General features: G+C 42.6%; 1 protein-coding gene across 6 annotated transcripts in view; it reads left to right on the forward strand.

Moving 5' to 3' along the window:
* Positions 1 to 513: 513 nt before the first annotated feature.
* Positions 514 to 12,322, forward strand: part of LOC149461194 (cytoplasmic dynein 1 intermediate chain 1) — a 595,554-nt gene continuing 583,745 nt past the window's right edge. For all 6 annotated transcript variants that reach the window (XR_016312930.1, XR_016312931.1, XM_089678653.1 and 3 more), the window contains exon 1: positions 514 to 751. Coding sequence is in view for 4 of the 6 variants with exons in the window: in XM_089678653.1 (XP_089534779.1) it covers positions 530 to 751 (222 nt within the window). In the remaining 2 variants the exon portion in view is untranslated. The remainder of the gene's footprint in view (positions 752 to 12,322) is intronic.

Below are 12,322 nucleotides of genomic sequence, written 5' to 3' on the forward strand. Positions count from 1 at the left end.
TGTCATGTGAAAAATTGACCCTGCACACAAGGAGATTTTCCAAACAAGTAGGATAATCTCTCTCTGTGACAGCTAGCACCTCTAGCCACTACAAAAAACTTCTATGGCTCTAAAAGCACACAGAAACATCCAAACCAGGGGCGGACTGACCATTTGGAAACTCGGGCACTGCCCGAGGGCCCGGGGTCAGTGGGGGGCCCCATGAGATGCCCCTGATACCTTTTTCATGGGCTTTTTTGAGTTTGGGCAAGGACACAGGGGCCCCATGATCCCCTATTGCCCGGGGGCCCCATGAGTTGTCAGTCCACCCCTGATCCAAACTGTCAAAGTACTCAAAATCTGGAGAGTTGACTATTAGCATTATTTGATCTCCACAAAATCATTTATTTATTCAATCTAAATGGGTACATGGTTGTCCTGAAGGGCTTTGTTCAGTTAGTATCACAGAGTAATATTGAAAGCGTGACTTTTAATACTATTTTATAGCCATTCTTCTCTTTTTCTTTCTCACAAATGCTAGATTTTTGTGATGCCCCCTAAAAGAAGAGTTTCAAAAGAGAAAAAAGATCCGAAGAAGCCAGAAAACTCAGCGGCTGCAGCAAGCAACAGCCAAGAAAGGGCTACCAAATCACAGGAGAAGCCAGGCCGCGTTGTGCCATCCAAAGCAAGACGTGTAAAAGAGGAAGCGAAAGAATCTGTCTCCGTGGCACAGGCTAGTGCTGCAGAGCCAGTTCTGCCTGAGAAAATTCAGGTAAGAACATAGTGGTAATTGTACAAATAAAGACTGCATAAAGCGAACTTTGTCCAAGACACACAAATTTAGGGACTGGGTACCTAACTCTGTTGCGTATCTCCAACACTATACTTGAGTCTGTTAGCTTGTCCTCAACCAGCATTATGGGCAAAAAATGCTAAATGTTCAACTGTAACATCTAGAGAATCTTAAATTTACGTATATATAAAGCCAAAAAATGTATAGTAGAGTAGAGTGAGAACCTCTGTCAGTTTTTTTATTGTCTGTTTCTCCACTGCGGAGATTGACCCTTTCTATTTGCCCTATTCACCATTTTCCTAGGAGAGAAAGTGATGGTAAACCCCACATTTTCTAGTCCAGTTGGAGCAGTTGGGGAAATCTTTTCCTGTGAAAACTGTATTCATTCTCACAAGGGGCAGCACTTGCGCCCCTTCTCACATCCTGTTTTAACCCTAAAAGTCTACATTTTACATGGTTGCAGGGCAGTTGCGGTGCAGCCCCAATAACTTTAATGGGCAAGGGGTCACAAAGCAAAGCATCATGGTCATGCTATACATACAGCCCTATGTAGCTGCATGTCTTTGTTTAGCTGTGTGGTCAGTAAAACCACGGATCAACCACCTGTTTTTACTCCTCCTTGGCTGCACGTCTGTACAAGCCCTAGGAACAGAAACCCCTCACTTTAGAAACTTTTCCTCGTTACTTATGGGGTTTACATGACTATGTAATTGGTTCAGGGAGCCCACAAATATTATTTCGGTGCTTGAGCCAGTGTACATCTGTTAATTACAAAGTACTGGTGGGTGTTACCACAAAAATAACCTAATACAAAAACAAGAGAGAAAGCATAGACACCAGCTTGAAGCTACCGAACCACAATTACCGCAGATTACTTAAAAAATATGTTTTTTCTCAATATCAAATATTAAAAACCATGTCACAGCACCATGTCCACATCAATGTCTCTCCCCCAACATCCCTCCCCTCACCTAAAAACTGCCACCAATCCCTACCTACAACCTTCTACTTTAAAACCCCCACCAATCCCTACCTACAACTACCACATGAAACCCCCACTAATCCCTACCTACCTACAACTACAACTATATGGGATTTAGCCATTACCCACACTAACCAAAACTTTAAAAAAGTTTTAGATTTAGGCTGGGTCTAGCTTGTGAAGATTTCTTCAAGCAAATCTTTCATGATTCTAGAGCTATTTAACTAGCTACTACCTATGTTCAAGAATCCCAAGTTGTGTATCTAGAAAACTCTGGATTCTGACCCTACACTGAACTGTGGTCTCCATTTATCTTTGACTTAGAGCTCTGCCAGGACAACCCTTCCTTCTTTCAGCATACCAGTCACAGCACCATATTGGTACTCTCATTTGATATTGAAGTGATTGAGAAAAGCTTGGCAGAGAGTGAAGTGGAGAGGCATAACCATCAGTAACCCAAAGACATAGTGTTGCTTATGTGTTAGAGAAGACACTGGTAGCTTGTGATGAGGCTGAACACTGTTTTACTTGTGTGGCTTAAGTTGCAAACATACAGAACACATTTCAGCAATCTGTAACAGCAGACATCTTGGTTTTTGAAGAGAGAGAAGAGAGGGATGAGAGAGAACCAACAAGTTTTACACATATGCACAACTAGCAACCTTAGTGTACAGTGCCATCTACTGGTCAAGTGATATTAACACACAATACTATATAGTACATGCTGTTGTATTCCCAACACATAGAAGGTGGTGGTATATTCCACACACTAGCATCTATGAAAAATAGATTTGTCTTGAGTCAACTAAATAGAAAATGCGCAAGCAGACATGCGCTATCAGACAGCCCACAAGCTCTGCCTACCCAGGTGCTCAAGTGGGGTTTAGACAGATTTTTCCTGCCGATGTTCACCTATGCTCAGGATATCCAAGAGATCTCATGGGATCAGAGAGTTCTTAGACATAGCACTGACACTGCTTTTTTTCTTATTCCTAAGGGCCGCCTGCTTTTTTCACCTGTTCTTGATTCTAACCCTTAAAAAATCTGTAGAATTATATACCCAGGAATAAAACTATTGAGAACTGGCAATATACCTTTACCACCCAAATTGCATAGCCATTTACTATAACAGTCCAGGCAGGGGCGTAAGTACAGGGGTCGCAATTGCAACCCAGCTCTATGTTCCAGGGGATCTGTGTGGCCCCCTGTACACCTAGATAAGAAGGAAGGTGGATGCAGCATATGGAGGAATGAATCCCTTTCAAATGGAGGGGATCAGTTCCTCTACATGTCGCCCTGCCTCCCGTCCTATCCACCTCCTGCTGTGATTGGGCTCCTGTGTGATCCGTGTGGCCCCCTGTACACCTAGATAAGAGGGAAGGTGGATGCAGCCTATGGAGGAATGAATCTCTTTCAAATGGAGGGGATCAGTTCCTCTACATGTCGCCCTTCCTCCCGTCCTATCCACCTCCTGCTGTGATTGGGCTCCTGTGTGATCCGTGTGGCCCCCTGTACACCTAGATAAGAGGGAAGGTGGATGCAGCCTATGGAGGAATGAATCCCTTTCAAATGGAGGGGATCAGTTCCTCTACATGTCGCCCTTCCTCCCGTCCTATCCACCTCCTGCTGTGATTGGGCTCCTGTGTATTCCCGTGCCCCCCCCCCCATCATCACCTGCAGTGCTGCTGGGTTCCCCCCTTCACCTCTTTCGCCAGCTGTTGCAGGGGATCTGTTAGGATGGAGAGTGGGGAAGGAGCTGGTAAATGTGTCATTTAACAGCCCTTCCTTGTCCTAATGAATAGAGTCAGTGATCCGTACCAATCACTGATCCTATTCATTCATACCTGGGGCATAGTAAACTGTGTTTACTGTGCTTCAATTTGTGAATAAACAGGAAGCTATTCCTGTCCATTCATTCTGTGCAACTGAGGCTGCAGAGATGGAGATTGAGGGCTATGTCCTTAATCTCTTTTCTCTGTCTCAAAGGTGAAACATCAGAGGTCTGTTTAGACCCCTGATATCTCACCAAAGCTCCCCAACAGAGCTCCTAAAGAATTATAACCAAAAATTAAATTGTAAAAACCCCAAATAAATAAATAAAATGGTAAAAAATGATAAAAAAATAAAATAACAAAAATAAAACTACTGACACCAGTAGTGGAACTACCAGGGTCACAAAGGTTGTACTTGCAACCAGGCCCTGACTTTCCGCCACCGTGGAGGGGGGGCCCTTTTATAGTTTCTTGCACATGGGTCCTGAAGGTTTGACTCCAGGTGTAATAGGACTTCTCCAGGTGAAACGTACGTAGAAGCGTGATCCTGTCCAGGGGCGGACTGACAACTCATGGGGCTCCCGGGCAATAAGGGATCATGGGGCCCCTGTGTCCTCGCCCACACTCAAACCACACTCAAAAAAGCCTATGAAAGGTACCAGGGACATCTCATGGGGCCCCCTATTGACCCCGGGCCCTCGGGCAGTGCCCGAGTTCCCCAATGGTCAGTCCGCACCTGATCCCGTCACATCTGGCCTGTCGAAAGCGAGGCTTGGAACGCACGCCGGCCATCATTATTGGTATACATACAAACACAGGCTGCATAGACTGGTGCTGGTTTCTGCGCACCATTACATGTGAGTGCATTGATACTTACCTATCTTGTTATGCTATTTTCAATAAATACTACATTTAGAGCAATTTAATTTATTTGGTTTATTTGAGCTGCTTGGAGCATTACCTTTATCTTGAGGAGAGCCTGGGATTGTGAATCCATCCACCATTTGTACACCCAGAGTCTTGTGATCACGTAAATCCAGGAGAGCCTGTTGCTGGTCGTCAATATTTATGATAACAAAGCGATATTTGACCACCTTATTTGACCGGGTCAGTTTTTTCTGGTGAGTGAGAAATTCACTTATTGAAAGAGCATATATCTACGGGACTAGACCTTTATGGGACTGTCACCATAATATATTATGTTCACTATTCATCATATTTTGTTTAGAACTACCATTTGTTTGATGATATTGGTAGTTCACTCTATTTTTCATCTGTGCTATATAATCATTGCAGCGCCTACCTATTCACATATTCATGTGTAGAAGTGCATTTCACTTTTTAGGGGCAGCTGTTAACTTTTGCTGGCTTAGAGCAGGCAACATCCATTATTGTTTAAATTATTCACTTATTGAGGCGCCACAATATTGCTTTTCAAATACCGTAATAAAATTCCCAACAGTATAGCATTCCCTGAGAAATCAAGATGGCACTAATATTACAAGCTAATATGCCCAGTTGTAGTGTCAGTGCTGGTAATTAATGTAGATGGACACACAATCTCTAAAATCTTATATAAGCTTTAGCTCTCGTTAAAATAATACCTGGTGATCCTGCCATGAATTTCTTTGTTTAGTCACTTCCTGGTATAGGGTGACAACACTCACAGTTGTGCTTCTGTGTTGTCACCCTGTCACTTGATCCAGCAGAGACTACAAGCAGCTATTTCAATGCACACTACATGGAAATGGTTCACTTTTGTCAGCCTCAGTAACCAAAATTTATTTAGTAAAAGAATGGTACTCACAAACAGCGAATAAAAACAGGCATGTAAGTCCTCCAAGGGACTTTAAAGGCAAGGGGCCAGTGCGAATCCCATCATGGGGGTAGCCACTCAGTTTACTGACGCGTTTCGAAGGTCATGCCTTCTTCCTCAGAGCTGACTGGACTGAGAGTGTATGTTCCCTTTTATGCCTCAGTCCAGTCAGCTCTGAGGAAGAAGGCATGACCTTTGAAACGCGTCAGCTGTACTGAGTGGCTACCCCCATGATGGGATTCGCACTGGCCCCTTGCCTTTAAAGTCCCTTGGAGGACTTACATGCCTCTTTTTATTCACTGTTTGTGAGTACCATTCTTTTACTAAATAAATTTTGGTTACTGAGGTAATGCGCAAGGTTGGTGCGCTTCTTGTTGTTTTACTTCACAGTTCTGTTCGGGCTTCCCCAGCCTTGGTGTGGAGCTGCACGACCTTGTTTATTCCGGTGGTTGCTTTTCGGGAGTTTGATTTCATCTACTCACCACCGGCCTGGGTCCCGGAGCGCAGGAGAAATCGCATTTGGTTCACTTTTGTCAGCATCAGGAAACCATACAGCTATTGCAGCGGTTGCAACATAAGCCCCTTTGACAACACAGGAGCACAATTGGGATACAAGGACAGAGCGCATTCACTCTATAACAGGACATGCTTGAACAAGAATTTTTGTAGTGGGATCACCAGGTATCATTTAAATAAAAGCTGCAGATATCAAAAAAGACCTCTAAAATTACATTAACATGTTAATAAGCCTATATGAGATATTAATGATTGGATTTGCACATACTGTACTTTATGTTGCCACTGTTTAAAATTTGGCAATAATGTACCTGACTGATAAGCATGGAATGGGCAAAGCGACAAATTCTTTTAAAGAGAGATGAAGATGAGGCCAAAGGCTTCCGCTACAAGATGGCACATAACTAAGGCCCAAGGTGGTCATAACATATTCATTTTTTTGTGCAAGAGATTGATTATGTCGATTCTGAATGTGATTACATTTTGAAATCATGTTAGTTTGATTTTCTGCTTGAACATTTTTTACAGATGGCTGCCATTGTTTTGAGGAACCCCGCAGCTGTCACAGAGAGAATGAATTATGTATTTAGCTGCCATTTGCTTTATGCTATCACATTTTCTCTGTAATTACAGGCTAAAGTAAAGTTTCCACTTCACTGCTTTTGTTTGTTTAAGTGTATGATAGGCAAGCATTAAACAAAATAGTAATTTAATCCAAATTTTTATAGGAAACTGATTGATTCTGGATACACAATTAGTTTTTTTTTTGTCAACTACTTACTAGGTCGCTAGGCAGGTATAAATGTAAAAAAAAATAAACAAATGGGACCAAAGTCGGTTTGTATATACACCTTATCTGAAAAAAAGAACTCCTTTTCCTCATTTATCAGTAAAAGCAAGAATTAGGATTGGTTCAGATTTTTGTGTGTTGAAAACATACACAAAATCGAGCGCTTTCCTGACACGTAGAAAAACGCGCTGCCATTAATTGTTAATGGCACCAACACGCATCTCCAAACATGCTGCATTTTCACACACGCAGAACTGCATAGTGTGCCATGTTTTGGAAAAGAGTCTAGGACCTTTTTTCTGCATTTCTAATGGATAGAGCAGCCTATTGAAATGAATTGACTGCCTTACACGCGACATGTGGGAACGCATGAAAAACACGCAGAAGCATGCCCATGTTTAGTCACACCTGTAGGTGTGAACCAATCCTTACATTATGTAGCTAAATGTTTGTGGACACCTGACCGTCACACCTACATAACCTATGTGGTCAAAGTATGTGGACATCCCTGAAAATTATTAAGTTCAGGTGATTTTAGGGCGCTGTTAATACTACAGTATACAAAGTCATTTTAGACAATTGTGTGCTTTCAGTCTTTGAGCAGAAATATGGAGAAGGCCCTTTTCTGTTCCAGTATGACTATACCCCATGCACATCTCCATAAGGAGGGACAACTCCATATTGATGCAGATGGTTTTGGCCTACTACTACACTGGGTTCTCTCATGCTCTGCTTTGCCAAGGAAGTGGCCATGTACCGCTTTTAAGTGGTTAACTATCTTCCTCTCACAGGGCTGCAGATTACATGCCAGGCTACCTCTGCCTCATCAGGTGTTACGTCTCAGGAGGAGGGAAGGTGATGAATTTACACTCTCTGGGTATGTCCAAGTACCCTGGGAGTTGTGGGAAATGGAGGTAAAGGGGCCTACACCTGCATCTGGACATGGTGAGTAAATGGACACTCTGATAGAACCCCATCAAATCTTTTTCATGGTGGAGCAGCATTGCGGAATGGTGGCACAATTATACCAAAGTTTATTTAATTTTTCCATAATAGTCCCTCTAGTGTGTGTATATATATATATATATATATATATATATATATATATATATATACAGTTGTGTTCAAAATAATAGCAATCAGACATCACTAACCTGATCAATCACTGTTTTTGGTGGAAATTATATTTCTACATGGCAAATAATTTACTAGCAGGTGTAGTAGAGTAATAGAAATCCAACAGACCCAACAGTCATGACATGCATGCTGCTGATTCTGTGTAATTGAATCACTAATTGAAAGGGGCATGTTCAAAATAACAGCAGTGTGGAGTTCTATTAGTGAGGTCATTCATTCTTTGAAAAACAGGTGGCAATTATTGCCCTTATTTAAGGAAGGAAGGCAGCAAATGCTGTACATACTGGTTACAGTGCATTTCTCTCTGAAATTCTGAGGAAAATAGGTAGTTCCAGACATTGTTCAGAAGAACAGCGTACCTTGATTAAAAAGCTGATTGGAGAGGGGAAAACATATAAAGAAGTGCAAAAAATGATTGGCTGCTCAGTTAAAATGATTGCAAATGGTTTAACCTGGAAACCAAAACCTGAAAGACGTGGAAGAAAGCGAAAAACTACCATTCGAATGGATAGAAGAATAGCCAAAATGGCAAGGACTCAGCCAACAATCAGCTCCAGGAAGATCAAAGAAGGTCTTAAGTTCCCTGTGAGTACTGTTACAATTAGAAGACGCCTATGTAAAGCCAAGCTATCTGCAAGAAGTCCCCGCAAAGTCCCACTGTTGGGAAAAAGATGTGCTGAAGAGGTTACAATCTGCCAAAGAGCACATTGACTGGCCTAAAGACGACCCCCAAACACTGAATTCAAGCCACAGTACACTGTGAAGACAGTGAAGCATGGTGGTGCAAGCATCATGATATGGGGATGTTTCTCATACTACGGTGTTGGGCCTATTTATCGCATACCAGGGATCATGGATCAGTTTGAATACATCAGAATACTTAAAGAGGTCATGCTGCCTTATGCTGAAGAGGAAATGCCCTTGAAATGGGTGTTCCAACAAGACAACAACCCCAAACACACCAGTAAATGTGCAACATCTTGGTTCCAGACCAACAAGATTGACATTATGGAGTGGCCAGCCCAATCCCCGGATCTTAATCCAATAGAAAACTTGTGGGGTGACATCAAACATGCAGTTTCTGAGGCAAAACCAAGAAATAGAGAAGAACTGTGGAATGTAGTCCAATCATCCTGGGCTGGAATACCTGATCACAGGGGCCAGAAGTTGGGTGACTCCATGCAACACAGATGTACAGCAGTTCTCAGAAACAGTGCGACTACAACCAAATATTCATTAAGTGATTCAAAGGAAAGCAAAATCTTCAAACATTTTTCAGTTTATATAGTGAATGTTTGAGTTTGTAAAGAAGAATACAAACACTGCTATTTTTTTGAACAGTCTAATATTCACTTTTCTTCAATTTTTTTAGAGGAACAACACAAATTTGATATATTTTTCTTCATGTTTTGATTTGGAATAGAATGTGTCGTGTTCCCAATGCATTTGTGTGTATGGAAATAAAAGCTATTAGAAGGATTTTGAGCTTTATTCACTTTTTTTCAACGCACTGCTATTATTTTGAACACAACTGTATACAAATATATATATATATATATATATATATATATATATATATATATATATATACACAGACTTGATTTAAAAAAAAGTCTACACACTCCTGTTAAAATGTCACGTTTCTGTGATATAAAAAAAGAGACAAAGATAAATCAGACGGGGGGTACAGTCGCAGATGGGGGGAATTGTCCTGCGTGAGTGCAAAATAGCAGTTGAACACAGCTCCTTGATCATGTCCTCTATTTTTTCACAGGTAAATGCTGCTATGTGATCTCTACCTTAAACTATCTCGCTGCTATGCACTGACTTTCTGCAAAACTCAGGATAATTAGTCATATCTTTTTGTCTGTTTGTGGTGATTGATTCTCACCTCCTTTGTTTCTGTGATCAGAAAATCAATCATCTTTTATGACTTTGGCCTGTGTCTGGTCTGGTTTTGATCAACCTCCCCCCAAATTCATGTGATCCTTATCAGTTCCTAATTGGTGCAGAGAGGAGTTGCCCATTTGATCATTTCCCTATAAATTTAGACCAACTTATGGGGGAGGTCACAGATGTAGGGTGGGGCATTGTCCTGCATGAGTGCATTTGCTGCTGGAGTGCGAAGCAGCAGTTGAACTAATGCAGGATAACTCAAGCAGCAGGAAGATACAACAAAGAACTCTACTGCACGCTGGATGGACTGCAAGCAAACACCCTGGGAAACATCTCCTACAAGTTTGATTCCCACTCCATCTATTTTTTAAAATGCCCCCTATACTCCTCCTTTTCATATTACTATCCTCTGCTCTCAAAATCTCCTTTATTTACCCCTCTGCTCCACCCCAAAGCTTATACATATCACCCTCACTTCTACCATCTCCCTACTACTGCTCTCATCACCTCCTGCTAATACTTTACTCACCTGATGACCCAAACACCAGGACAGGAAGGCATGTGCACTAATATAGATTCCACTCCCATCTTACTTTCCTCACCCTCCTTCTCCTAACCTCTGGTGATATTTCCCCAAACCCTAGTTCTCCAGTATCTCACCCCCACACCAGGCACCCTCCTTCCTCCGAGAATAGCCGAGAAAATTAGCCGAGAAAAATCCACCCAACTTAATCTCAATCCCCATGTTCCTAAAAACCACCCTCCCTTTGGAATGCCTGCTCTGTCTTTAATAAACTCACCTCTGTCCATGACCTTTTTGTCTCCCACTCCCTTCACCTACTAGCAATTACAGAAACCTGGCTTCAAGCATCAGATTCTGCTTCTCCTGCAGAAGCCTTCTCTGGACTTGACCAGACCCAGTGGTCAGAAAGGAGGTGGAGTTGGTTTGCTTCTATCCCCACTAAGCACATTTCAAGTCTTCCATAACCCTCCCTCTCTATCCTTCTCTTCTTTCAAGACTCACTGCATTCGGCTGTTTTCTCCCATTTCTCTGAGGACTGCAGTGATCTACTGACCTCCTGTAGCGCTTTCTTGAGGGCTTCTCTGCTTGGCTACTGTACTTTCTCTTCTCTGAAATACCCACTATCATTCTTGGAGATTTTAACATCCCCATTAATGTGAACAACCCGGCTACATCCCAACTCTTCAACCTAACCTCATCTTTTGCCTTAACACAATGGACACAGTCCTCCACTCACTCTGATGGGAATACAATAGACTTTGTTTTCTCCCATCTTTGCTCTTCCTACAACCTCACAAACACCCCCTTTCCTCTCTCTGATCACAATCTGTCAGAGCCTGGAATTGAACCTGGCCCCTCTGCAGTAGGAGGCAATGTCTTGAATGCTGGACAGCTCCCTTGACAATTCTTGGATAATCCTGCCTTGTGCCTTGATTTCTCTTGAACCTTGAACTCCTTGCTCCTCCCATGAACTTCCTTATAAAAGCCATGTCCATGCACTTCCTCCTTGCCAGATTATTGTGCCTTACCAGCCAATATCCTGCTTATTGTTCCTGCTGCTGTCTTCATCTACATTATCGACCTTTGGCTTGCTACTGACTATGATTCTGCCTCATCCTATCTACTACCATTGGTGACCGACCCTTGGCTTGTGACTGACTCCGCTTCTGTTTGATCCCTGAACTGTTTGATCCGCTTTTGGTTTCCAGCCTACTCATTCCCTGGTGGGGTGATCCTGAGATGTGCGATCTGGCATTCACACGCAGCCAAATCCATCTCCACCATTAGGAGCTCTGGGGAAGGCCGGTGGATGCTTAGACCCCGCACCTCAGGTGAGCCTGCGTCATTCCCAGGGTGGGCCGCTGGTGTACCAATCCTGCTGGTTTCAGGTAAGCCTAGCAACTGGTCTCTGAACCTGACCTTATATCGTGACACAATCTCATCATCTTTACAGTGTCCTCATCTTCACTTATCCCTCCAAGCAGCAAACAATTACCCGCAGAAACCTTCACAACTTAAACCCTTCTCTTTTCCACTCTGCAACTGACCGCCTCTATGACAGAATCTCTCCCCTGTCCTGCCCTGACCTGGCCACTGCTGTCTACAACAGTTCGCTTTCGTCCACACTAGACTCACTTGCTCCTCTAACTACACAAAGTATCAGGCTCCGACCATTACAAACGTGGCAGACTGACAACACCAGAAATCTTAAGCTACATAGTTGTGCATTGGAACGATTGTGGTGTAAAAACAAATATCAGCAAGCATTCACACTGTATACTGTAAATCTGCTTTCTTAACATACAATTTCTCCCTCCATGCTGCTAAACAAGCCTACTTTGTCACTCTTAATACCTTGTCATCCAGTCCTCATTGTCTCTTCTCTACTTTCTCCACCTCCACCCAGTAACACACTCACTGCTTATGAGATTGCAAATCATTTCAAAAACAAGATTGATGCAATTTGTAGAGGCATCTCTGCTACACAGACATACTGTATATCCCACTTAGCATACCTTATACTAAACTTCCCTTAACACTTTCCTCTTTTGACCTTGCTACTACTGAAGAGGTCACTAAAGTTTTCTCAGAAGCCCGTCTTACCACGTGCCCCCTGGA

This window comes from Staurois parvus, unplaced genomic scaffold, assembly GCF_062004578.1.
Source record: "Staurois parvus isolate SC_StPar_1 unplaced genomic scaffold, SC_StPar_1.0 ptg000208l, whole genome shotgun sequence".
In the NCBI taxonomy this organism is placed as follows: domain Eukaryota; kingdom Metazoa; phylum Chordata; class Amphibia; order Anura; family Ranidae; genus Staurois; species Staurois parvus.